The following is a 27125-nucleotide window of genomic DNA, read 5'->3' as shown; positions in this document are numbered from 1 at the left end:
GTTCATCCACCGTAACTAGGGGGAAGGCAGAGTACATGCATTTAGTACTGGGAAGAAAATATGATTCTCTCCTGATTTATTTCTTCTTTCCACAACTGTTCACGTAGTGCCATTAGGATGCCAGGCACACTTCTTGGCACTGGAATAGTGAACAGAACAGACAAAAATCGTTGCTGTCATGAAGTTTACATTCTGTTGGGGGAAGATAGATATGAAACCAGTGAAGTAATCCACTGATCATCAGCTGGATTACTGAAATCGAAGAGAGAGAAGAGGGTTTGGGAAGTTGAGAGATAATAGGGTATAAAAGTGAATTGACCAGGGAAATGAAAGGATTGGTTGTCCCAGTGCTGAGAACCTGCTTGAGATGTCTATTTATAAATGTGAAGTGAGACCAGTTAGCACAGTGTTGTGTCTCTAGCCTTCTCCAGCTGCTTGGTTGTAAACACAGAGTAAGCAGAGAGTTGAGTTCAGCCAGGTTTAGGGTATGCCATTTGTATAGCTACAGCTAACTAAGATGCCATTGGGTGTAAAATGTACCTTTATCTTGTGTACTAGTAGGAAGGAAAAAACACTACCATTTAAACTGTGACCTACCATTGATTTTACAGTGCATCCTGGTTTCTGAGCTATTAGGAAAAAAATGTTCATCTTCAAATTGGTGAAATAAGTAGTTGGAATGCTTTTAGTTGGAAGCAACAACAGAAAATCCACACTCAGCTGGACTTTAACAATAAGGAGGAGGAACATGGCAGCCTGAATGAGGGTTGCTTCCCTGGCTCTCCCAACTGCAAGCACTGTGTTTCTCTTGAGCCACCTTACTATGGGGACCTACAGGTAACTGTAGGATCTAGGTTCTGTTGTGATCTTTCTAGACAGCCAGAACTGGTGTGTAGCTGGGCCAGTGTAGCAAGGGGCAAGGACCATGAAGCTGTAGATCCTGGAAAGTCTGATGATGCACCCATGGAGTGTAGTAGGTCTTCCTGACTTCCACAAGGCCAATATATTGCTGAATGGATGGGTAGAATCTTACTTGTGCTTGAGGCTGGGGGAGTACTGGGAGTCCTGAGAGCAGAGAAGATTCATACCTTTATGATGGAAGTAAAAGATGGTACAACCTCTTGAGAAACAGTTTAGGAGTTTCTTTAAATTTGGGTGTATATCTATACTTTGATCCAGTGATTTCACTTTTGTGTATTTATCCAAGAGAGATGTCTACATGTCACACAAAGGCTTGTACACAAGTGTTCTCAGCAGCTTTATTCTTATGAGTCTCTAAGTACATAATCCAAGTATCTATCAACAAGAGAATGGGTAAACAAGTTGTGGTATATTCTTACAGTAGACTACTTCTTAGCAAAAGAAGGAGCAAACTACTGATACACACAATACTCAAATGCTATGCTGATGAAAAGTGAGACACAAAAGTGTCTGTGTATGATTTTATTAAATCGGGTTCTAACTGGTCTATAGTGATAGAAGTAAGATCAGTGTTGGGAGAGATTGCTTGCAAAGGGGAATAAGGTAAGGGTACTTTAGGGGACAATAAAACTGTTTTATATCCAACTTGAGGGGCGTTACACATGTGTGCACATTTGTCCAAACTTTTCAAATTGTACACTTAAGGCGGTTGCATTTTCTTGTATATAAATTACTCCTCATTAGGATTGATTTAAAAATTTGGCTGGAAGGAATCAAATTACGATAACAGTCATGTAAATGTGAATAGATTATATTGTGCCAGTAAAATTGTCAGACTAGATTAAGAAATAAAACCTAACCATATCCTGTTTAGAAGAAGCAAACTTTTGAAAATTTGATAAGGAAGTATGAAAAAGAGTTGGATAAAGATCTAATAAGGCTCAGGAAAACAACAGCAACAAAATCAGTGATTATAATAATAGACAAGATGGAATTTGAGCATCAAACTAGGTAAATGGGTTATCATGATAAAAGGGACAATTTATGAAAATCTAATAGTCATAAGCTTATGGTGTGGTTAAATAGCTAAATACAGAAAGTAAAAATAATGCGAGTGATGTGCTGGAGCAGTCATGGTATGGGGTTTCAGTATGCCTTTCTCAGAATTAGATCTAGTATATAACAAGTAATAAGAATATAAAGGAATTGAATAGTGCATTCAATAAACTTGCTTATATATGTATACTTATAAATAGTTTACATTCCTACAATAGATTCTTTTCTTTTTAATGTCCAGGGAACTTTGGTCAAAGTTTATCAATGTCCAAGGTACTTGACCATAAGGAAAATCTTAACTGGTGAGAAAAGTTGAGGTTTTATAGGCCACATTGTTTGGTAATAATACAAGTAAGTTAGAAAGAAATAATCATAAGATGGTTTCCTTTGAAACCTACCTCCTATGGAGGGTTCCCCAATTTTCCCTGTATTTCCTTCCTCCACAGAATTACCCTCAGCATATTCTTGAATTGGGAGATTGGTAGAAGCAAGGAGTTAATTCTTTATATTTCTGGTCGTGTTGAAAAGTCTTTGTTTCAATTTGATGCCTTTCTGTGACTGCTGGTGAAGTGGGCACAGAGTACCAGTGTCCATACCTGGATCACCAGTAATATCATAAAACTTGGCTTCAAAGTTTAAGCTGATATTCCTGGCCTTCCCCTTTTCAATCTCTCTAAATTTTCAGTAACCACTTCTTGACCATTCACTAGCACACAGGGAATTTCAAATTGAAAACTGGTAAAATTTAAGAGAAACAAGAATACTTAATACAGAGGGAGTGTGGAGAATAGCATATTCTCGTATATTCCTGGTGCAAATGTGAATTGTGACAGCCATTTGGAAAATAATTTGGCAGCTCGGCTAGCAATTAAAATTCATATTCGTTTGGCTCAGTAATCCTCCTCCCAACATTCTATTCTTAGAAATAAAAGCACAAATAAGGCCATATGTATAGGGATATTTATTGCAGCAATGTGCATAATGCCAACCAAATGAAAACAAGATGAATGTTAGTAGGAGAAAGGCAGGAAAAAAATGGTACCTCCATAGGTTAGAGTATTAAGCTACATGAAAAAGAGTGAATTAGACTAATACCTGATTAGTTGGAGAGACTCCCACAAAGTTTTGTTGAGTCAGAAAAGGAAGATGCAGAAAAGTTTGTATAAGAGTTAATTTGTATAAGCAAAAAATGATTTAAGAGAACCATGCATGTGTCATGGGCTCATGAGTATGAAGAAAAATAGTTAAGAATGCTTACCTAGGTGAGGTTAAATGTTTATCTTAGTGGGGGTGGGGTTGGGAGTACTTGGGGAGATAAGTAAAAAAAGAGAATTGTCCTTTAGTTGACCAAAAAAAGCCTGTCTGTGATCATATCTATTCATTATTGTAAAATTATGTAAATATGTATGTTTAAAGATACTAATAAATATTTAAAATAAAAATGACTTATTCTTTTTCTAAAAGTGACGCTGATTTGCAAATATCTGAATGCATCCATGTGAAGTCCATGGAAACTCTTAAGATGCAAAACAGGCATAGCAGAAAGCTGTAAAACTTTTTGAGCTAGAAGAGCCTAAAACAAAGAATCGAGGAAAAACACACACACACACACACACACAATAAAACAGTAACCAGTGGGAAATTTATTTACTCATAAAACTGAGATAGTCTCTCTGGTTGGTTGGTACTGTTCTTCAGAGACCTTTGCATTTATTTGATTTGTCATTCTTGGTGTTGGCTTTGTGTTCAGGCTCACAATGTGATGGCTGCAACACTTCCAGCTATAAAATTCGACTCTAGGAGCTGGCCTGGTGGTGTAGTGGTTAAGTTTGTGTGCTCCTCTGTGGCTGCCCTGGGTTTGCGGGTTCAGATCCCAGGTGCGGACCAACACACTGCTCATTAAGCCATGCTGTAGTGGCATCCCACATACAAAATATAGGAAGATTGGCAACAGGTGTTAGCACAGGGACAATCTTCCTCACCAAAAATAAAAAGTAAAAAAACAAAAAACTAGTGAAGTCCAGAGGGAGAAGGACAATCTTTTGGGATGTCCCTTGTAGGCTGGCTTTCTTGGAAACATTTGCTGAGATGCAGTTTGGGGTACAAGTTGGTAATAATAACTCATGAGAGGAAGGGGCGGGAAGCAGGATTGGGCAAAGGAAGAAGTTGAGCTTCAGTGCAGGCCTGAGAAAGGGAGCTCTGGAGCAAGGATTGCCTGTCTGAGTTGTCCTGTGTGGGATTGAAATGCCCCAGCCATTTTACCCGCTATGGTGTGGGCTGCACCGGGAAGGGCATGACCTAGGGCAAGGCAGCTTGTGAAGGAACTGACTGCTGGAGGCTGTCTGATGACCACACTCCCTGCTGCACCTGGCAGCAAGCCCTTCCGATGGAGAGATCTAGGTGGCGCACCTCCCTGTCTACCACACTGTCTTTCCTAAGAATGAGAAAATATTTCCTAGAAGCCCTCCATCAGACGTCCCCTCACATCTAGGTAATAGATTACATGCTGTGACAGAGACTAATAATTACCTTCATAGCCTTTTTCCGCTTCTCTAGTAAAGAGAATCCTGACTTTTTCACTGGGTACATGGTAATCTGGGATAATGCCTGCATTTCTCAGCCTCCCTCTACGTTTAGATGTGTCAGTAACTTGTGGCTGATTGAATGTAAGTTGAATTGTCATGTTCGACTTAGAGGGAGAGGGTGTGCCCTTTGTTTTCTTTTCCTCTTTCCTGCTGGGTGGAATGTGGGAATAATAACTGGAGTTTGAGCAGCCATTTTGGGATTATGAGGCAGAAGCAACATGTTGAGGATGACAGAGCAACAAGGTATAGAACATTAGGTCCCTGATGATCATGGAAATGCCGTACGCGCTCTAGATGGCTAACCTTTGGACTTCATATGTTTGTTAAGCCTTTACTATTTAGATTTCTTTGTCAGTTGCATTAGAACCCTGATCTTAACTTATATACATTTCTAATCAGTTATTGGCAAAGGGCACAGGAAACCACGATTGGCTCAGATTTAGATTTGGGCGATGAAATGGATGTTGGAGAATAAGACGTGGAGACAGCTATATCAGCCAATACAACAAAGGGAGAGAGGAGCAAAGAAGTCAAGGGATTTGCAGGGGATGGTAATTGTAATGGACCATGGAATCTTAGCTAGGTGAGTGGGAAAGTGAGTTGTGTAGGTGGTGGGTGATGAACAAGAAGAAGTTGTAGTTCAGGGATTGGAGGTCCCCAGGGGGCTGAAGACTTAACTGGAAAGGGAGAACTAAGCTAAATGAACTGGAGAGATAAGAGACGGTGGTCACAGTGTAGGACGCCTGAAAGAAATGGAGGTTTTGGTGATAGTGCTATTACTGGTAATGGGAGGACCCAGAGGAGTGGGTGACTAAAGTGGGGTGGAAGAAAAGATTGTTAATGGTGAAGTTAAGAAATGCATTTTGGATGGAACGTCTTGGATGTTGATGCAGTTGAATGGAAGGCAGTGAACTAAATGCTAATATCTTCGGTGGGTGAGGAGGAGTAACAGGGATGTCAGTAGATAACTCAGAAAGTAAAGGAGGCACATGTAGAAGAGAGCCTCTGTTTCAGAGACTGACAGTGTTAATGGAAGAGGGAGGAAAAATGATCTGGAAACAGCAGTGAGGATGGAAATAGCATCCTTCTTAAATATTAAAAATTTCTCTAAGGCAAAAGATACTAAACACAAAGTATAAAGAAAAAGGTAAACAGAAAATATATTTATATTACATTTAACATACAAATGAGAGCTTCTTAATATAAAAAGAGCTCCTAACCATTAATTTGAAAAAGACAACTTGGTAGCAAAGTGGGCAAAGAATATGGAATTGTAGTTCACAAAGGAGGAAATGCGGATGGCTAAAACATGTGAGAAGATATTCAGGCATCATGGTTAGTGAAAGTCAAAACATTAATGAGATACTAGGATATGCTTATCATAATGGCAAGACCTAAAAATATTGATAAACTTCAGGCTGGGCATGAGTGTGAGAAGACAGGTGCTGATGTACGCTGCTCATGGAGTGTGGTAGATTAATCTCCACTTCAGAAGCAGCAGCTAACTGGCCATGATGGGTCTGTTGTGTGTTGTGGCTTGATGTGCTTGCCCATCACAGTTGTGCTCTCCACAGTGTTATTGTATTGCACTTTTTACTTGTAATTTTAACTGTGTGATCTTATTTTTAAAAAAACAGCTCATATTTATAAGTAAGATTTTGTGGCCATTTTTATGGCACAAATTATGATTTTCCCATCTCAGCTAGAAAGATTTAGTTGTTTTTATTTATTCCTGTTGGTTTTTTTTTTCTTTTTTTGAGGAAGATTAGCCCTGAGCTAACATCTGCTGCCAGTCCTCCTCTTTGCTGAGGAAGACAGGCCCTGAGCTAATATCCGTGCCCATATTCCTCTACTTTATATGTGGGATGCCTACCACAGCATGGCTTGACATGCAGTGCCATGTCTGCACCCGGGATCCAAACCGGCGACCCCAGGCTCCCGAAGCGGAACATGTGCACTCAACTGCTGTGCAACCGGGCCGGCCCCCTGTCGGTTTTAATATATTTGTATCTTCTTTTCTTAAGTGTGTATGTCTTTGTTTCATCCAGATTTGTGTAATCTGAATATAACTATCCAGTTATCTTCTGGTTGTATAGTATGCATTAATGTACCCACTATGCTTAACTTGGATTGTATTGAGAATTAAAGAAGATATTAATATATGAAATTTTGATGGATTTAAGATTTTTTTTGTTTTGTTTTTAATTACAGACTAACTGGATCTTCTGGGTTTGTAACAGATGGACCTGGAAATTATAAATATAAGACGAAGTGCACATGGCTCATTGAAGGACAGTAAGTAGTAATGGCTAATTTAATTTTTTATTTCTTTTAGGATACAGCTCAGTGTGGCATTACTTTTCTTACAAGTAAAATTAACAATCTGTAGCATAGAGTGCTTGACGTATTTTTTTTTTTTTATTAATGTTATGATAGATTACAACCTTGTGAGATTTCAGTTGTACATTTTTGTTAGTCATGTTGTGGGTACACCACTTCCCCCTCTGTGCCCTCCCCCCACCCCCCTTTTCCCTGGTAACCACCGATCAGATCTCCTTATCAATATACTAACTTCCACCTATGAGTGGAGTCATATAGAGTTCGTCTTTCTCTGACTGGCTTATTTCGCTTAACATAATACCCTCGAGGTCCATCCACGTTGCTGTGAATGGGCTAATTTTGTCTTTTTTTATGGCTGACTAGTATTCCATTGTGTATATATACCACATCTTCTTTATCCAATCATCAGTTTCTGGGCATGTAGGTTGGTTCCACGTCTTGGCTATTGTAAATAATGCTGCGATGAACATAGGGGTGCAACGGACTCTTGAGATTTCTAATTTCAGGTTCTTAGGATAGATACCCAGTAATGGGATGGCTGGGTCATAGGGTATTTCTATTTTTAACTTTTTGAGAAATCTCCATACTGTTTTCCATAGTGGCTGTACCAGTTTGCATTCCCACCAACAGTGTATGAGGGTTCCTTTTTCTCCACATCCTCTCCAACATTTGTCACTCTTGGTTTTGGATGTTTGTGCCAATCTAACGGGTGTAAGGTGATATCTTAGTGTAGTTTTGATTTGCATTTCCCTGATGATTAGCGATGATGAACATCTTTTCATGTGTCTGTTGGCCACATTCATATCTTCTTTTGAGAAATGTCTGTTCATGTCCTCTGCCCATTTTTTGATCGGGTTGTTTGTTTTTTGTTGCTAATCAGTGTGAGTTCTTTGTATATTATGGAGATTAACCCTTTGTCAGATAAGTGGCTTGTAAATATTTTTTCCCAATTAGTGAGCTGTTTTTTTGTGTCAATCCTGTTTTCCTTTGCCTTGAAGAAGCTCTTTAGTCTGATGAAGTCCCATTTGTTTATTCTTTCTATTGTTTCCCTCAACTGAGGAGTTACAGTGTCCGAAAAGATTCTTTTGAAACTGATGTCAAAGAGTGGACTGCCTATATTCTCTTCCAAAAGACTTATTGTCTCAGGCCTAATCTTTAGGTCTTTGATCCATTTTGAGTTTATTTTGGTGTGTGGTGAAAAAGAATGGTCAATTTTCAGTCTTTTGCATGTGGCTGTCCAGTTTTCCCAGCACCATTTGTTGAAGAGACTTTCTTTTCTCCATTGTAGGCCCTCTGCTCCTTTGTCGAAGATTAGCTGTCCATAGATGTGTGGTTTTATTTCTGGGCTTTCAATTCTGTTCCATTGATCTGTGGACCTGTTTTTGTACCAGTACCAAGCTGTTTTGATCACTGTAGCTTTGTAGTATGTTTTGAAATCGGGGATTGTGATTCCGCCGGCTTTGTTGTTTTCTCAGGATTGCTTTAGCAATTCGCGGTCTTTTGTTGCCCCATATGAATTTTAGGATTGTTTGTTCAATTTCTGTGAAGAATGTTCTTGGGATTCTGATTGGGATAGCATTGAATCTGTAGATTGCTTTAGGTAGTATGGACATTTTAACTATGTTTATTCTTCCAATCCATGTGCAAGGAATGTCTTTCCATCTCTTTATGTCATCGTCAATTTCTTTCAAGAAAGTCTTGTAGTTTTCATTGTATAGATCCTTCACTTCCTTGGTTAAGTTTATCCCAAGGTATTTTATTCTTTTCGTTGCGATTGTGAATGGGATTGAGTTCTTGAGTTCTTTTTCTGTTAGTTCATTGTTAGTGTATAGAAATGCTACTGATTTATGCACGTTAATTTTATACCCTGCTACTTTGCTGTAGTTGTTGATTATTTCTAATAGTTTTTCTATGGATTCTTTGGGGTTTTCTGTATATAAGATCATGTCGTCTGCAAACAGCAAGAGTTTTACTTCTTCGTTACCTATTTGGATTCCTTTTATTTCTTTTTCCTGCCGAATTGCTCTGGCCAGCACCTCCAGTACTATGTTGAATAGGAGTGGTGAAAGTGGGCACCCTTGTCTTGTTCCTGTCCTCAGAGGGATGGCTTTCAGTTTTTGTCCATTGAGTATGATGTTGGCTGTGGGTCTATCATATATGGCCTTTATTATGTTGAGGTACTTTCCTTCTATACCCATTTTACTGAGGGTTTTTATCATAAATGGGTGTTGGATCTTGTCGAATGCTTTCTCTGCATCTATTGAGATGATCATGTGGTTTTTGTTTTTCATTTTGTTGATGTAGTGTATCACATTGATTGACTTGCGGATGTTGAACCATCCCTGTGTCCCTGGTATAAATCCCACTTGATCATGGTGTATAATCTTTTTGATGTATTGCTGTATTCGGTTTGCCAAAATTTTGTTGAGGATTTTTGCATCTATGTTCATCAGTGATATCGGCCTGTAGTTTTCTTTCTTTGTGTTGTCCTTGTCAGGTTTGGGGATCAGAGTGATGTTGGCTTCATAGAATGTGTTAGGGAGTTCTCCATCTTTCTCAATTTTCTGGAACAGTTTGAGGAGAGTAGGTATTAAGTCTTCTTTGAATGTTTGGTAGAATTCTCCGGAGAAGCCGTCCGGTCCTGGACTCTTATTTTTGGGGAGGTTTTTGATTACCATTTCTATTTCCTTACTTGTGATTGGCCTATTCAGATTCTCCATTTCTTCCTGATTCAGTTTGGGGAGATTGTAGGAGTCTAGGAATTTGTCCATTTCTTCCAGGTTGTTCAATTTGTTGGCATATAGTTTTTCATAGTATTCTCTTATGATCTCTTGTATTTCATTGGTATCTGTTGTGATTTCTCCTCTCTCATTCCTAATTTTATTAATTTGCGATTTCTCTCTTCTTTTCTTGATGAGTCTGGCTAGGGGTTTGTCAATTTTGTTAATTCTTTCGAAGAACCAACTCTTTGTTTCATTGATCCTTTCTATTGTCTTTTTTGTTTCAATATCGTTTATTTCTGCTCTTATTTTTATTATTTCCCTTCTTCTACTGACTCTGGGCTTTGTTTGTTCTTCTTTTTCTAGTTCTGTTAGGTGTCGTTTGAGGTTGCTTATGTGAGCTTTTTCTTGTTTAGTGAGGTGAGCCTGTATTGCGATGAATTTCCCTCTTAGGACTGCTTTTGCTGCATCCCAAATGATTTGGTATGTCGTGTTCTCATTTTCATTTGTCTCCAGATAATATTTGATTTCTTCTTTAATTTCTTCAATGATCCATTGTTTGTTGAGAAGCGTGTTGTTTAGTCTCCACATTTTTGCACCTTTCTCTGCTTTTTTCTTGTAGTTGATTTCTAGTTTCATAGCATTATGATCAGAAAAGATGCTTGATATTATTTCAACTCTCTTGTATTTATTGATGTTTGCTTTGGTTCCCAAAATATGGTCAATCCTTGAGAATGTTCCATGTGCACTTGAGAAGAATGTGTAACCTGCTGTTTTTGGATGAAGTGTTCTATATACATCTATTAAGTCCATCTGGTCTAATTTTTCATTTAATTCTATTATTTCCTTGTTGATTTTCTGTCTGGATGTTCTGTCCATTGGTGTTAATGGTGTGTTGAGGTCCCCTACTATTATTGTATTGTTGTTGATGTCTTCTTTTAGTTCTATTAAGAGTTGCTTTACAAATTTTGGTGCTCCTGTGTTGGGTGCATATATATTTATAAGTGTTATGTCTTCTTGGTGGAGAGTCCCTTTTATCATTATATATTGTCCCTCTTTATCTTTCTTTATCTGTTTTGCTTTGAAATCTACCTTATCTGATATTAGTATAGCGACACCTGCTTTCTTTTGTTCATTATTAGCTTGGAGTATTGTTCTCCATCCCTTCACTCTGAGTCTGTGTTTGTCTTTGGGGCTGAGGTGTGTTTCCTGGAGGCAGCATATTGTTGGGTCTTGTTCTTTGATCCATCCTGCCACTCTGTGTCTTTTGATTGGGGAGTTCAATCCATTTACATTTAGAGTGATTATTGAGATGTGGGGGCCTACCACTACCATCTTGTGTCTTGTTTTCCGGTTTTCTTCAATTTCCTTTGTTTCTCGTCCCATGGTTTAATCTGTTCTGATGTAGAGCTGCTACTCTCTGTTGTTGTCCTTCTACTTATCTCCTCTGCTCTTGGTTTTGTAGCCCCTTTCCTTTTTTCGATTTTTCAGGAATGAGGGTTTTCCTGAGGATTTCCTGTAGAGGAGGTTTTGTGGCAATGAACTCCCTTAATTTTTGTTTATCTGGGAAAGTTTTTATTTCTCCATCGTATTTGAAGGATATTTTCGCTGGATAGAGAATTCTCGGCTGTAGATTTTTTTCCTTCAGATTTTTGAATATATCATTCCACTCTCTTCTAGCCTGTAAAGTTTCTGCTGAGAAATCTGCTGATAGCCTGATGGGTGTTCCTTTGTAGGTTAGTTTCTTTTGCCTGGCTGTCCTTAATATTTTCTCCTTGTCGTTGACTTTTGCTAGCTTCACTACTATATGCCGTGGAGTTGGTCTTCTTGCATTGATAAAGTTTGGAGATCTATTGGCTTCTGTCACCTGAAGATCCATCTCCCTCACCAGATTTGGGAAGTTCTCAGCCATTAGTTCTTTGGATAGGCTTTCTGCCCCTTTCTCCTTCTCTTCTCCCTCTGGTATACCTATAATCCTTACGTTGCATCTCCTAATTGTGTCTGATAATTCTCGGAGAGTTTCTTCATTTCTTTTTAGTCTTACTTCCCTCTCCTTCTCTGCCTGCAGCAATTCTATATTGCCATCTTCCAAATTGCTAATTCTTTCCTCCATATTATCGGCCCTACTGTTCAGTGCATCTAGATTTTTCTTAATCTCCTCTATTGTGTTCTTCATTTCCAATATTTCTGTTTGGTTCTTCTTTATCGTATCAAACTCTTTTGTGACGTAGCTCCTGAACTCATTGAGTTGTCGGTCAGAATTCTCTCTTAACTCATTGAGTATTTTAATGATGGCTGTTTTGAAGTCATCATCATTTAAGTTATATATCTCATTTTCTTTGGGATTGTTTTCTGTGTATTTGTTACTTTCTTTCTGTTCTGGAGATTTAATGTATTTTTTCATATTGCTTGATGTTGTTGATTTGTGCCTCCGCATGGAGATAGAGTTTAGTTGCTCCTTTCACTTGTTTCAGCTGCTGCGGTGGGGGAGCAGCTGTTTATACTGCACCAACCAGGAACCCTGTCCGCAGTTGCTAACTGGGCCTGGGCCCCTCCTCGTAGCCACAGTGGTCCTTTGGATTCCCTCCTCTGCCATGGGGGCCGTCACAGGGGAGCTTCAGGCTGCTGGTGCCTACTGTTGCAGCCCACCTAGATGTGCTCCCTCCTTGGGGTCTGCAGCGGTGTTGTGGGCTTTTCCAGCGGCCAGGGGTGGGATCACTTATATTTGTCGCTCCATTGCTGTCGGCACCCACAAAATCTCACTTGTCCTCTATGGGTCGCAGGAGAGCTATTGGCATCTTCTTCAGTCTGTGGTTAGTTCACCTAGCTATGCTGCTTTTGCCCTGGGGTCTTCCAGCCTTGTGGCTGGCGGCTGGGTGCCTTCTACTGGTCCTGTGCAGAGGCTTTCCCTAAGGCTGCTGTGAGCCTGTAGGGTTCCCCCCTAGGCTACGGAGCTGGGTCTCTGGAACTCCCCCCAGCCCCAGTCCTCTCTGAGATCTCCGGCTATCCCTAGTCCCACGGGGCGGGCAACGGCAGCTGGGGGTCGCCCTGCCCTCTGGGATTCTGTCTGGGACTCTCCCGGAGCCGCGAATGCTGGGCGTAGCCCCTCTGCTAATGGGAGACAGAGAGTTTTGTCTGCTGCCCGGGCGGAACTCCGGCGCTTCCCCTCTGGGTCGCAGAGCCGGCCTTTGAAACTTCCCCCAGCCCCAGTCCTCTCCGAGATCTCCGGCAATCCCTACTCCCACGGGGCGGGCAACGGCAGCTGGGAGACCTCCGTACCCTCAGCGACCCTCTCTGGGACCCTCCGGGCGCCGTGAACACCAGGCGGGGTCTCCCCACCAATGGCAGGGAGAGACTCTCCCCGCGGGCTCAGGTGTGCAACTCCAAAGTTTCCCTCTGCGTTTAGGAGTAATTGCGGGGGGTTTAGGTAGGGTTCTGGTCACCTGTTTCCACCGTCGCTCCTCTGTTGTGTGGTCGCTCCTGCCCTAGATGTGTGTAGATCCTCTGGGGGCATCCGTTGGAAGAAAGCCGCTTGCGGGTACTAGGCTGCTCGGTCGGGGTCGGAGAGTTTTCACCTATTTCCACATCCTCCCGGAGGAAAGTCCGTCCGCCTTTCGATGTATAGTCGCGTGGGTATCTCAGATGTCTGAGATGCTGTCTGGATATCCTTTGTTAAGCGATAAGTGTCCAAATAATTGTAGACTCGAAGGGGGAGAGACAAAGAGGACTACTCATGGTGCCATCTTGGATCTTCCTCGCTTAACGTATTTTTTATGTGATAACTTTTCATTTGACAAGTGAATTGGATTTTCTTATTTTTCTTAATCTTCACTGTTAATTAAGAGGAAAATTCATGTTGATTTAATGCTGCAAATGAATGTATACAAATGAAAATTGTATATTTAAAAAATTATTTTAAATGGTTTGCTTAAAGCATTAGAAGATTACAATATTGTGTAATTTTTCTAATACATATTTTTATTCTATACAGGGAAATCAGAGTAACTATTATTGCCTAAAGAGCTCCTTCTCTGGGCCCCCTATGCCCCTCCAGCTATTGCTTTCTTTTTCTCCTTCTCTTCATGACAAACCTTTAAAGAAGTGTTTCTCAAACTTTTGGTCTCAAGACCTCTTTACACTCTTAAATTTTGAGAATTCCAAATAACTTTTGTTTATGTGGCTTATATCTGAGTTTATCATTTTAGAAATTAAAACTAAGAAAAATTATTTATTAATTCATTTAAAAGCAACAGTAATAAACCCCCTACATGTTAACACAAATGACCTATTTTATTTTTAAGATTGGCACCTGCACCAACATCTGTTGCCAATCTTTTCTTTTTTTTCTTCTCCCCAAAGCCCCCTGGTACATAGTTGTATATTCTAGTTGTGAGTGCCTCTGGTTGTGATATGTGGGACGCTGCCCCAACATGACCTGATGAGCAGTGCCATGTCAGTGCCTAGGTCCAAACCGGCGAAACCCTGGGCCACCGAAGTAGAGCAAGCAAAACTTAACCACTCGGCAATTTTTATGAAGAAAAACAACACCCTATATTTAAAAAAAAACTATTGAGAAGAATGACATTGTTTTATATTTTTGTAAATCTCTTCCCTGTCTGGCTTGATAGAAGACAGCTGGATTATCATATTTTTTTCTGTATTCACTTTGTTACAATATGTTATTGTGGTTGAAGTATGTGAGGAAAATTAGAGTTCACTTGAATATATAGTAGGAAAAGGGAGGACATTTTAATGGTCCTTTTAAATAATTGTGAATGGTCTTCTTTGATACTATACTAAAACTTGACAAGTGGTAATTTATTAAAAGAAAATTGCAGTGTGGAATCTGAAACAATGTTAATGAGCTTTTGGAACTTAAATTAAAAGCCATTGTTTTTCTTGTACTTCGAATGGATCTTTAATCCATGCATGATTTTGTAACATGATATATGGGTGATTTGGAAATGTTGGTTCACTGAGTTATGCAGAGTTTCCAAATATTGATGTATTTTATTATATATTTAAAAAATCACCTTGATTAAAATCACCATCAATCTTCTCAGAAAGTTTTAAGTATTGGGAAGTTGTATCTAGGTGGCAGATACTAATTTTCCAAAACTCTAATTATTGCTTGAAAGCTTGTGTTTTATCTTTGGCTGCAAATACTATCAGTTGTTTTCTTTGAAGTGAAAGGCTTGCCTTGTTCAAGAAAATATCTGCTAAGTATCCAAGTCTGCATAACCATAGTTTGTCAGTTGTTCTTTCAAGTAAAAATGGTAAATGATGTTCCAAGAAAAAAGTGACTAGTTCAGCTCACAACTAAAACTATTGCAAAAGTGATGTCCCTTGAGACCACTGTGCTTTGTTAGGCAGCAAAAGTGCTTTCTGCATACTTTCCATCTTGTCACACAGAATATTAAAAAGACGTGTACTTATGGGTCAAGATTTAATAAGACGAATAGTTTTTACCACTTGATAAAGATATCCTTAAATGAAACTGTCATTTTTTTTCTTTTTTCCTGTGAGTGTGTGGTGGTGACGAATAACTGATTACTAGCACCGTTTGGTGCTACTGCCTTGCTTTGTTCTAAGGCACCAGCAGTTTCACCCACTGTGCTTTTGCACCATTACCAAATGCCAACATGGTGTTAAAGGCACATGATAGCTTAGTGTTATTGTGAACATAGTTTTGACCTCTTGGACCCTCTAGAAGGGTCTCAGGTCCCCGGCATTGTGTGCAGCACACTTTGCTGCTCTAAGGAGTTGTCTGCCCTTGCCCTTTCTATCAGTGTACTCCCATCTGATGGCCTTCTCCACCATTGCTCTGAATGTGCTCTCAGTGGTTGCTCCTCCTTGCCCTAAGCAGAAAACTTTAATTCTTCCTTTCCATTATCCTCTCATTCAGCCTGTCAGTAAGCTCTGTCAGTTTTCCCTCTAAGAATCTCCCAAATCCATCTACATTCTCCTTTACATCTTCATTTCCAATTATCGTAAGAACCACCGTTCTCTCTTTCCTGGGCCACTGTACTAGCCTTGATATTGGTCTCTTGATTTTTGCTTTTGCCCCTTGCCCACCTGTCAGTTCTTATATCACATGGTTCCCTCTGTTTGCTGTGTGTCAGACATGCTGATTTTGTTTGTGTTGCTCAGACACGTCAACTTCTTTCACTCTAAGACTTTAAGACCATGCTGTTCCCTCTGCCTGATACATTGTTCCCTAGGCTTTTCACATGGCTTATCGCTCCTCATTCTAATCTCTGAAGCTTTCTGGGGCATCTCCCCACCACCTGTTGTACTACCATATCACGTTCCTTTAATTTCTTCACAGTACTCATTACCATCTGAATTAACTTGTTCAAGTATTTATTTAATTGTTTGTTTACGGATGTTAGTTAGACAAATAAGTGTGAGACAGAGGGAAGGTCTAGGCTGGAGATTTATAATTTGGCATCACCAGGATGTAAACGGTGTTGATATTACCAGGAGGTTTTTGAATGACGTATTTGGACTGAAGCCAGGTTGGAGAGTGAAGGGGTGAGTGGGATATGAGGAAATGGAGGAAGCAGAGTCTCCTGTGGAGTTTCACTCTATTCGTAGGAGAAAGGGGTAATAGCGGAAGGAGAGTTGGCATTTGAAGCATTTTATGTTATGTTGGTTTTTGTAAAATATGTGATACTTAAGGAGATTTAAATGTGTCTGTGGAAATGCCAGAAGAGAGGGAGATGTTAAATATTTGAGAGATGTCAGGAGGAGTAGGTAGGTGTATCTGTTTGGAAAATGGGGGACTTTGAGAGATTTTTGTCTGGGTGCTGAGCATAAGCAGGGAGGTGGGACTGGATGGTCTGACATAGTAATTGAGAATTAGTAGCATTTGTGGAGAGGGAGAGAGAGTTAGTAGTAGGACTGCTGGAAGAATTGAAGTGCCATTTGCAGTTAATGAGCAGTGACGAATACTGGAGCCAACCTACTTAGTGGTGTGACTTTCTCTAGCACAGCTTAGTTTTCTTCAGATTTGATCCGAGTCAAAGCAGATAACTGATTTCCTCTAGACCAGGTCTTCTGTCAGGTGGTTCTGTGAAAAGGCCAGAGGGGCAGGTGAGTTTAGAGAATTGGCAGGTGTGTTTGGGAAATGATGTAGCTTGTGAAGTGATGTAGTGTAGAAATTCATCTTAAGTTGAATAAGGAAGGAAAGGCAGAAAGGCTAATGGATTGGTTCAGAGGCTGTTAAAGAATGGCCACTGTGTAGACCATGTCTCTTTTGTTTACCGTTGCTTGTTTAGTGGTCTCTTGCACATAGGAAGTACTAAGTAAATCTTTGACAAATGAAGAAATACTGTTTATGTACTGTTAATTTCTTCTCTCCTTGTAAGTTCTTTAAAAATCTATACTTTTGTCTCCAGTGTTTGATAGTTATGATGATTAGTATAAATTACTTTTTCTGTTTTTTTCAGGCCAAATAGAATAATGAGACTTCGTTTCAATCATTTTGCTACAGAGTGTAGTTGGGACCATTTATACGTTTATGATGGGGACTCAATTTATGCACCCCTAATTGCTGCCTTTAGGTAAGTTCAGTTATAGAAGTACTAGTTAATCATTATTTGATTTCAGAATTCATATGTATCTCCTAGATTGCATTCTTAGTGGATTCACCTTTATTACCACTTAACACATTTATTTCATGGAAAGAGTGCTAGTTCTAGAGTCCTGTCACTTGTGCACTAGTCCTAACTTGGTTTCCTGTAGCTATTGGGTAAGTTTCTGGGCCAAGTACTTGACCTCTGGTTTCAGTTTCCTCTTCAATAAAATTGTGATAGTAGTGTCAAGTTCACCTGCTGCTCATGGTGGTGGTGAAATTTACATTTTAAAAATGTTTTGTAATATATTGAATAGTATTATTTCTGTGAAAAATGTGAATCAGGAACCATGTCCATCTTGATCCTTGTGTTCCTAATTGCATAGACCTTCAGGAGTTTTTTGTTGAATTCAAATGTAGTTGATTGTGTGTATGTGTATGTATTTATGTATATGCATTAATATGGGTGAGGAAAACTTTTTGGAAGAATACACATAAAATGAATAGTGGTTACCCATGGAGAATGAGGAACATACCTGGTATGTATTGTGATTTTTATCTTCAACAAGTATATTCGGGGTTTGTAGTTAAACAAAACAGCTTAACACCAAATATATGAGGTGTTCTGAAATGTTTTGGCATTTTAGTTTTTATTAACAATAAGTAGCTCTGTTTTTTATTATATTTTTGACCACATGATAATTCAAAACAGTTCTGTTTTTCTTCCTTCTTCTTGATGGAGGATTTTAAAACTATATTATTCTAAAATGCACATCCCTTAGAGAGCCATAGTTATTAGTTTTTCATCTGCAGCTGACTTTCTGGATTTCTGTCCTTCAAACATTTTATTTCCCTGACTTTAAAAAGAAATCGGTTCAACAGATATGTTTTTGTATTTCTCATGTGGCTAGTCTGGTTGGCCGTGTCATCTGGGTGAGGAGGTAACAGAATAAACAATACATGGGGAACCAAAGGACAGGAGAACAGGGGACTAATGTGCCCTTGTATTTCTTCACTCCCTTTGACTTAGAAGTCTCTCCAATGTATCTTTGAACTGAGGACCAAGGCCACTTTCTGAGTTTCAGACGTTCACTTACAGGGCCAAAGGGTAGAGTGGATAGGCCATGCTAAGCATTAAAACGTCATTGGCCAAGTGTTGGGCGTATATATTTTTATGCCGTAATTTGAAGCATACCTTGGATTATAGCAAGAGGCACCCCAAACTTTAACACAAGCACAAAAGCTATCTATAGTATGGTGTTATTGTGATCGTACTTGTTAGGGGTTCACTTGATACTGAGTTTGTTAATCAAAATTCATGGAGTCCGTATTATGTGCCAGACACTTTGAATCAGCTTGGCAGAAGCCCTTGTGGGAACATCAGCCAAGCAGATGTGCATAACCCTCTGGTTCACTCAGACCGTGTATTTGATGAGCAGACATGTGAATCAACAGCAACAATAAAACAAGCAGAAGGTTATAATTGTTCTAGTCAAGGAATTTTGAGAGAATCCAAAGTATATGTACAGATAACAGGAGGATTTTTAGGTTTTTATAAAAAAGTTGGTTAACTGATATTATAAATTAATGCAGTGATTATGTTAAAATTTAACTTATGACATATTTGAATGTGAATTTTCTCAAATTATAGTGAGAACATCTGTTTAACAATTGAAATTTACCTGAAACACAAAACCTCTAAAGCAGTGATTTGCAGAACAATTTGAAAACCACTGTTTAGGCAAATATCGCCCATCACAAGATGGGAGCTGAGGAGTGCTGTTGGGTCAGGAGGACTTTGGATAGAGGAATCAACCCAGTGGTGATGTGCTGGGGGCCTGGAATGGAGAGAGCCTGGCAGCAGATAGTTCAGCCAGTAAAGAAGAGAAGAACCTCGCAGGATTCAGAGGATGTAGACTTCTAATCTGAGTTCTGCCCAAGTCTCTCTGTGAGCTTGAATAGATCATTTAAGTGCTCTAGTCTTCAGCTTCTAAAACCTCAAATGAAGGTGTTGTACTGTTTTTTCCTCTAGATGTATTACAAACTGTAAAGTTTAATTTGACTCTGAACTGGTTGATCTCATTTCTCTTTTATGTATTGAAGTTCTGAATAAAATTTGTTGAACAGAGTTTCATTCCTAGGCAAACTTGAGAACCCTAGAGCAAGGCTCTTCCAGCTCTGCAGCATTATGATTTGGCAGTGCATTCAACAGATGCGTAAATGTAGCCTTTGTGGAGCAGCTCCTCTGCTGGGATCTGTTGGTGGGAGATGCAGACGTGGTCGTGGTGATTGGAGCAGGGAGAATAGCTTTCCTCTCTGAGAACATTCTTCAAAGAACATTATTTCTGTTAGAGTGGTTTTTTTTTTGTTTTTTTTTTTTAAGAAAGTCCTATGTTGCTGAGGCAGTTGGTTAGACTGTGGTGAAGAGCTGTGAGAGGAGGCCTTGTGAAAGTGGGAGTCAGTCTGTCTAGCACCCAGTTGGAGCTGTCTAGCACTAGACATGGCACACTTTGAGAAGATAGTCAAAAGCAGGCACCTCTCTCATGTTTTTGGACCCTCCTTCACCATCAGAAGTATTGACCCTGCCCGGCCCCATCACCAGGCTCCGACCCCTGACTTTAAAGAATCTGGCCTACCTTCCATATCTCCCTGTCCTTGAGGAGTGTATAGTTTTGCAAGGAGACAAGTGTGTCAAACCAAAGATTGCTAGTAAACTAATATAGTAGAGTTGGTAAAATCAGGTTGTGCCCCAGGTGTGTTCAGAGTGTCCATGTCTCCCTGGGACAGTTATGTTGAATTAAGAAAATATCTTAGTTCAGGAGTTTTCAAAAATGGTTCTAAACCGTGGTACTCTGTGTTTAAATAATACGATTACGAAGAAGCCCAGGGCAGATGGTTCTTGCTTTGATCAAGTTGAACAACTGGCTGCAGCCTAAGCTGTGCCTGTGCTTATTTATCTACGTAGGGGACAGGAGATAGGGAGGTGGGAGGTGGCTCAGGGTGACAGGTGAATGGCATGCTTGCAGCATCGCTTTCCCACCCACACATCTTCCATTGCATTGCACACCAGGTTGAGGCTGGGTTTGTAGTCATTTACTCTGTAAAACTTTATATTTGTCATAAATCACTTGTTTTATTTCCACACTGGGAGAAAGCAGCACATTCCAAAGCTGTCACAATTTCAAGTTTTTGAAGTGAAAAGAAGCAAACATTTAAGTGTCTCTGACAGTGGGAAAGCTGATCCCCTTTCTCTAGCATGGTGGTCATCTAGTGCAGATGGCCTTCCTTCTGTCACTCTCTGTCCTTTCTCCCTCCGCCCATTCTACCGTTCATCCCACATGTTTGAATGTCCCCACCATGTCAGTAATAAATACCCTTAGCCATCACTTGCTGAGCACATGCTAGTGTGAGGCACTGTTGAAGTACTTCCCATTGCTTTAACGGTCTGATTCTCGTTACATGACTGTGAGGTAGATAGGATTTCTCCCAGAGTGCACTGGAGGAAACTGAGGCTGAGAGATGTCAGTGACATCCCCAGGCATGTAGAGCAAGCATCATAGCTCACATCTCTTTGGTCCAAAAGTTCATGCCAGGATAATAGAGTTCAGGTCTCCCACATGTGACTGAGGCCCCTAGTCCTTTCCTGTGCCAGTATTTCTTATGGGAACATTGCTTTTGACATATGTACCTGTGTCTAGGTGGCCCTACTCTTGCACATGTTTATCCCTTCAGCATTTCAAGGGGTTCTGGTGTAGAAAACCGATGAAAGCATGGTGATAGTTGAAACCTTCTTTTAGACCTCTGATCAAATGTCACCTCTTCCAAGAGGCCTTCCCTAACTGCCCTTGCTAAAGTAGGGCCTTTTGTTCTTTTACTCTGTTTTCTTTCCCTTCATAGGATTTATCTCTGCCTGGCATTATACGTACACACCTGGGAGTGGGGGTGTATCTGTGCTTATTTGTTGTTTCTCTAACATAAACTCCATGAGGGCAAGGACTTCTTCACTGTTGTGTTCCTGATACCTAGAACAGTGCCTTGCATGTACTAAGTGCTTAGTAAATATTGGTTAGTTGAATACATACTAGAAAATGCCTCACTGTTTTGTAACCCCTGGAGCCACCTTTCTAGGGTTCCTAGAGTTCTGTCTTCATATTTAAACTCTCATTGAATGAAAATCCTGTCTCTTCCTCCTCCCCATACCCTGCTTATGTACTCTTCCCTTTCGTCATTTGTGTATGCACTTACATAAACACATGTAAATGTACACATATACTAGGCCTATTGTTTTGCAGCTTTTTTTCCCCCAACCTGTCAGAATGCCTTGATGAGCTGTTTGTTACTCCTGCAGACCTACAGATATGTAGTGATTCATTCAGCTCCAGTGGATGAGCATTTAGGTGGTTTTCAACCTATTGCCATTCTGAATAGTGCTGCAGTGAGGATTCTTGTATATTTGTCTTAGTGTGCGTGAGCAAGTTTTTCTTCTACAAAGAAATAGAATTGCTAGGTCATAGTGAATGAGCATTTAAGATCGTCACAGGCCCTAAGGTGAGAGTTTACCTTGTGTGTACTCATAAGATTGTCACAGGCCCTAAGGTGAGAGTTTACTGCCTCGTGTGTGCTCTAGGAAAGCAAAGAGGCCCTTGTGGCTAGGGCTGAGTAATTGAGGGAAGAGAATAATGGGAGGTGACGTATTTGTTCACTGGGCGGGGTTGTGTGTATGAAGCAGCTTGCCTAAGGCCTAGTAAGGATTTAGGCTTTTACAGATTGAGATGGGGGTGGTGGTGATAGTGAATTGATAACTGGGCAGAAGACATGAGCATAGGAAGAAATGCAAAACGCAGGAAAACAGAGGAAAAATGATTAACCTCAAGAGTATAAAAGAAACTCAAAACCACAATTAAAAAATCACTTTTCACTTATTAAATTAGCAAAGCTAAAATAGGACTGGTGATCTTCCTTATTGGCAAGGTGAGGTGGGATGACCCCTTCATACTCTATTGGTGGGATTTCAGTTTGACATCTCTCTTCTGGAAATCAAGTTGGTATGTGAATCAAAAGCCTTAAAGCCATCATTTACCCTTTGACTCAGTAATTCTTTCTCTCCACAAGCACCCAACAGATAGTATTATGTGCTGGTCCCTGAATGAGATTCTAAAAGCTCTGAGGGAGCTTTTAGTCACATAGCAAATGCTTATGATGTGTTACTTGTGAAATAGAATATAAGATGTAATATGGTATCAATTAGGCACAGAAAATACATCATAATGCTGATAGTATTGGGATTATGGGTGTTTATCAAACTTAGTTTCCATTTTTACTTTCATGTCTTTCAGTAGTATATATTTGGCATTCATCAACTCTTAAAGTTTGTTGCTTTCTATGATTGTGAAGGTTTACCCAGTTTTTCAAAGGAGCATTATAAAAAGTTTCATTAAAAAAAAAACAGAGCCATCGATTTTAGATCTCATTAGAAATATAACCCAGAATAGAGGAGAGCTTAGGAAAAGATTCAGATCTGTTCCTCAGTGGGTCCAGAGCTGACAAGGTAGCACTATGCATTTGTCACAGGAGTTTGCACCTCTTCCTGGAAGCAGTTTTTTAAATTGTAAGGATGAATTTCAGTTCTGATTTTATGTCTTCCACCATGTGATGTGCCTGTAATTGTGCTTCTTTTTATAAGAAATGTGTTGTCATTTCAGCGGCCTCATCGTTCCTGAGAGAGATGGCAACGAGACTGTCCCTGAGGTTGTTGCCACATCAGGTTATGCCCTGCTGCATTTTTTTAGTGATGCTGCTTATAATTTGACTGGATTTAATATCACTTACAAGTAAGATATTTAAGTCTAATATTTGTGATTTTATTCGAAGACTACATACCTCATTTTAACAATAATAATGACTAACATATATTGAGGGCTTATAATGTGCCAGGGATTGCACTAAGCAGTTTGCATGGATTTTCTCACTTAAAGTTAGTTTTAAAACTCAGGTACAGGTACTGTTTTTCTCCTTGTTTTATAATTGAGGAAACTGGTAGGAAAATGTAAATTGTCAAGGTGGTCAGACCACAATTTCAATCTAGGTCTTGCTGCTTTTGAGCTTCTCCTGAAACAGAGCGGATAAAAACATGGGGGGTTTTTGCTAAGTATGATTTTAAAAATATCAATAGTTTTTATGTGCTCAGTGGTTGGCCCATTGATGACAGCTTAGTTGAGGTTACAAAGGAAATGTAGACAGACTCTAGGCAGCTTTTGGAATTTGTTGAGGTAGGAGAGAGGTTAACTTTCGTCTTTTCTTTTTTTCTTCTTAGGAAATGTTTATTTTCATAAGTAGTTAAATTCATAAAATGCCATAAGCAAGATGTCTGTGATAAACAGCTTCTCTGGCCCACAAAGCCTACAATGCCAATTGGCCTTTTACAGAATAAGTTGCCAACTCCTGGCATAGGCAGTAACCCGCATGTGTAACCTTTATGCTGAGTTCTTTTTCTGCCCTTTTTCTTGGTATCTGAGTATCCTTTCAGGCTGTCTCTATCTCGATTGGTATGTTGATTCAGTTTTCCAGGCGCCCAGGGTTCCTGACTTGGCAGTCTGGGCAGCTTATCACAGTACTAGCAAGGTGATTTTTAGCGATGCCGGTAGCCATAAAGGCTGGTTGAGGGGAGAGGCTGTTGAGTTTAGCTGGGGACATGTGAGATGTCTAAGTAGGATCTAGACCTCAGAAGAGCTGTCAGGGCTGGGGATGTCAGCAGGGAATCCCTGGCACGTGGACAGTGACTGACTGGCCTTTGAGGTATGTGCACAGTAAAGAGAGGGATGGTAGAGGCAGCTAAGGGGCAGAGGAATGCCAGTGAGTTGTATTGTCCCAGAAGCCCAGAAAAGAAAGTCTCAAGAAGGAGGGAGCTGACAGCTATCAGGTTCAGTAAGCAGAGGAGGCCCCAGATGATCCAGTAGGTAGAGTCAGGGGCCTGGTGGGGACACAGTTCAGGATGGAAGGTTGGAAAGTCATGGCATTGAGATTGGGACACTCTGTGAAGAAGTTTGGCTCTGAAGGGGAGAGGGCAGAGGGGAGATGTGGGTTTAGGCCAGGGCTTCTCAAACTTCACATGCACAGAATCTCCTGGAAGGCTTGTTAAGACACAGATTCCTGGGTCCTACCCAGAGATTGTAGTTCAGCAGAGCAGGGGTCTGAGAATCTGTGTTTCTGATAAGCTCCTAGGTGGTGCTGCTCCTGCCTGTTCACGGTCAACATTCTGAGTGGCACTGCTCTAGCCTTCATTCTGGGTTCCCCATAGGTTCCTAGGTCAGGGGCTGGAGGACAGAAACTTCACTGTGGTAGGGCCTCTCACTGTAGCAGCCTTGGGGGAGAAGAGAAACTCCAGGGAGGGAGCACCCCAGGAGAGCAGACAATTCAAGCACGCCTCGGCATGGGAAGCGCTTTGCCCTGTCACTGGAGAGCTCTTCTCCTAGCTCTGTGGCCAGTGTCTTCCCCAGGAATGCAGGTTATTCTTACCTGATTGGCCTTTTCTTTCTTGGAGACGAGTGTAGGGGGAAGCCTTGATCTCTCCTAGAGAGCAGAATTAGTATTCGTTAAATGAAGAAGTGATGAGGTTATCTTAAATTTTATTAGCTTCTTGGTTCTAAGATCTCTGTTCTTTAAAAAAGAGTCCTAAAACGTTTTAGGGGTCCCAGACCCTGTACAAAGCCAAATAAAATGATGGTCTTTATTCCCAGAAAAATGCCCAGAAGCACATACATAAAACATTGTCATTCATTTTCCAAGTGTCCTCAGGTTGCGTTGAATCCTAGCTTTGGGCTGACCTCAGCTGGAGGACCCTTGAGGCTTGTACCCACAGCTCCCTAATTTTCTTTTAAAAGAAAAAAACCCCAAAGAGTTATATTTTATTTTCACACAAGTTGGCACTTTGTCTTATTTCTCACTCTGAGTCGTATTTTAAGTCATTATTCCTATTGGGATAGATATACAAGCAGATGTTTTGATGTATTACCTGCCGTCTTCACTTTTTAGAGATTCAAAAATAATTTTTGTGTTTTGAAATTTTATGTAACTCACTGCTCTAAAGAGTGCTCAAGGTTAATTTTGGCACATGCAGTAAACCTATGCCTAAGGGCACTTGAGTGGAGAAGTTGACATTATACCTTCCCTCTTATAGTTTAAAAAGTGCTAAGGGTTGCTTCCTCCTCTTTGTTTTTCAATAACATTAAGTTTTGGTTGCATGCCATTCCCTCATGTATGATTTTTGAGTGTGTTTGTGGGAAATTATTTGACATATTATTGGTGTAAAGCATAGGTTTGAGCACATAATGAACATGCTCATCTCAGTTTTCTTATAGGTCTTTTATAAAAATGAAGTGTGATTGTTGTAGCCATTTCAGCATAACAAGTCCAATCTGAAATTTACACTTTATTTTTTGTAAACTATTGCCTTGCAAAGGCCTTTTTCTTGGTAAAGAAGAAATTGACCTTTATTGAAGCTTTACTTTCGTGTTTGTATTAGTATATAAAGACAGTAGGCACCACTTTCTAGAGGCCTACAAGAAGAGCATTCAGCTTTTTTATCAAATGCTTTATTGTTCTGCTTATTGGGGCTTGGAAAATAGGCATATGTATGTATCATATAATTATATAGGTTATACAAATACTGATTTATAAAATTTTATTATAGATATATCATAAACTGATATTTGGGTATAGGCATGAATATTAATTGGCTTGTTTTTATAACTGATTCCTGATTTTCTGACATGCTTTGCTACAAAATTTTTTTAGTTTTCTTTACAGGCCTGAGAAGAAATCTACACTCTTAAAGTATCTTGATAGTCCAGTTGTCTCCCCCTTTTTAAAATCTGAATTATGTCTTTTTAAAGTGCTGTCAATATAATTATCTTGTCACATCCTTGTGAGACACATAGTTAAACTTCTGTATTAGGTTAAACTGGCCCTCCCTTTTCTTCCATCTGAAATGAGTAGATAAACTTACTAAGGAATTTTAAGTACCCCAATCTGGGCAATAATCTTAAATTTTATAAATTTTCAGAGACCATCCAGAGGCATATGTACCATGAGGATAGGAGTGTATTGTTGGTGGTTGGTTTTATCCTTTTTCTCTTCAAACTTACGAGCATGCATTTGGCAATTCTGTAATGCTCATCATTTGTGGGCTACCAAGAATAGGATAGTCATCCCACCATTGAGAAGCTAAGATTGGACATTTTACAAGAATCTCTTCTCTGTTTGTGATTTCTTTAACTTGTCTCTTATGAGAATCTAACAGGGTTGGTTTGATTTTGTTACTTGCCCTAGTTATGCAGTGTTGAGTGACCTTGTTTAGGCCGAATGGTAAGTACTGCAATTATGCTTGTGAATGAATTAGAAAGACAGTGACATTCTTAAACCTTGTGTAGGAGGAAGTTGTGTTAAAAGTGTTGCTTTGTGTTGATTTAATTTCTCCCTACTGTCTTTATAGTTTTGACATGTGTCCAAATAATTGCTCAGGCCGAGGAGAATGTAAGATGAGTAATAGCAGCAACACTGTTCAGTGTGAATGTTCTGAAAACTGGAAAGGTGAAGCATGTGACATTCCTTACTGTATGAATGACTGTGGTTTTCCTCATCGCGGCAACTGTAATTCGAGTGACGTCAGAGGATGCTCCTGCTTCTCAGAGTGGCAGGGTAGGAGCTTCTTTTGTTTTTGTTCTTCTTCCTATTTACCGTATGTTCTCACAGTTTAATAAATTATAGGTTGACTTTATTCCCAGCTTCTAAACCATTTATGTTAATCAAATATTGGGTAGCATTTAAGTTTTCACATCTCTTTATTCAGCTTCTTACAAATCTGAATTTCATACATGTGTGGTTGTGGTCTCTGGAATTGTGGAGAGGTTTGACATTCTTTGCTATTCA

At 39.9% G+C, this 27125-nt stretch overlaps 1 protein-coding gene across 4 annotated transcripts in view; it reads left to right on the top strand.

Moving 5' to 3' along the window:
• Positions 1–27125, top strand: part of ATRN (attractin) — a 178122-nt gene that overhangs the window by 34521 nt on the left and 116476 nt on the right. For all 4 annotated transcript variants that reach the window (XM_023626201.2, XM_023626203.2, XM_023626202.2 and 1 more), the window contains exons 2-5: positions 6774–6857; positions 17074–17187; positions 22901–23029; positions 26689–26894. In XM_023626201.2, coding sequence (XP_023481969.2) covers positions 6774–6857; positions 17074–17187; positions 22901–23029; positions 26689–26894 — 533 coding nt within the window. The remainder of the gene's footprint in view (positions 1–6773; positions 6858–17073; positions 17188–22900; positions 23030–26688; positions 26895–27125) is intronic.

The sequence above is a fragment of the Equus caballus genome, chromosome 22, assembly GCF_041296265.1.
Source record: "Equus caballus isolate H_3958 breed thoroughbred chromosome 22, TB-T2T, whole genome shotgun sequence".
Taxonomy (NCBI): Eukaryota; Metazoa; Chordata; class Mammalia; order Perissodactyla; family Equidae; genus Equus; species Equus caballus.
The sequence above is the reverse complement of the archived record's forward strand: the minus strand, read 5'-3'. Positions and strand labels throughout refer to the sequence as shown.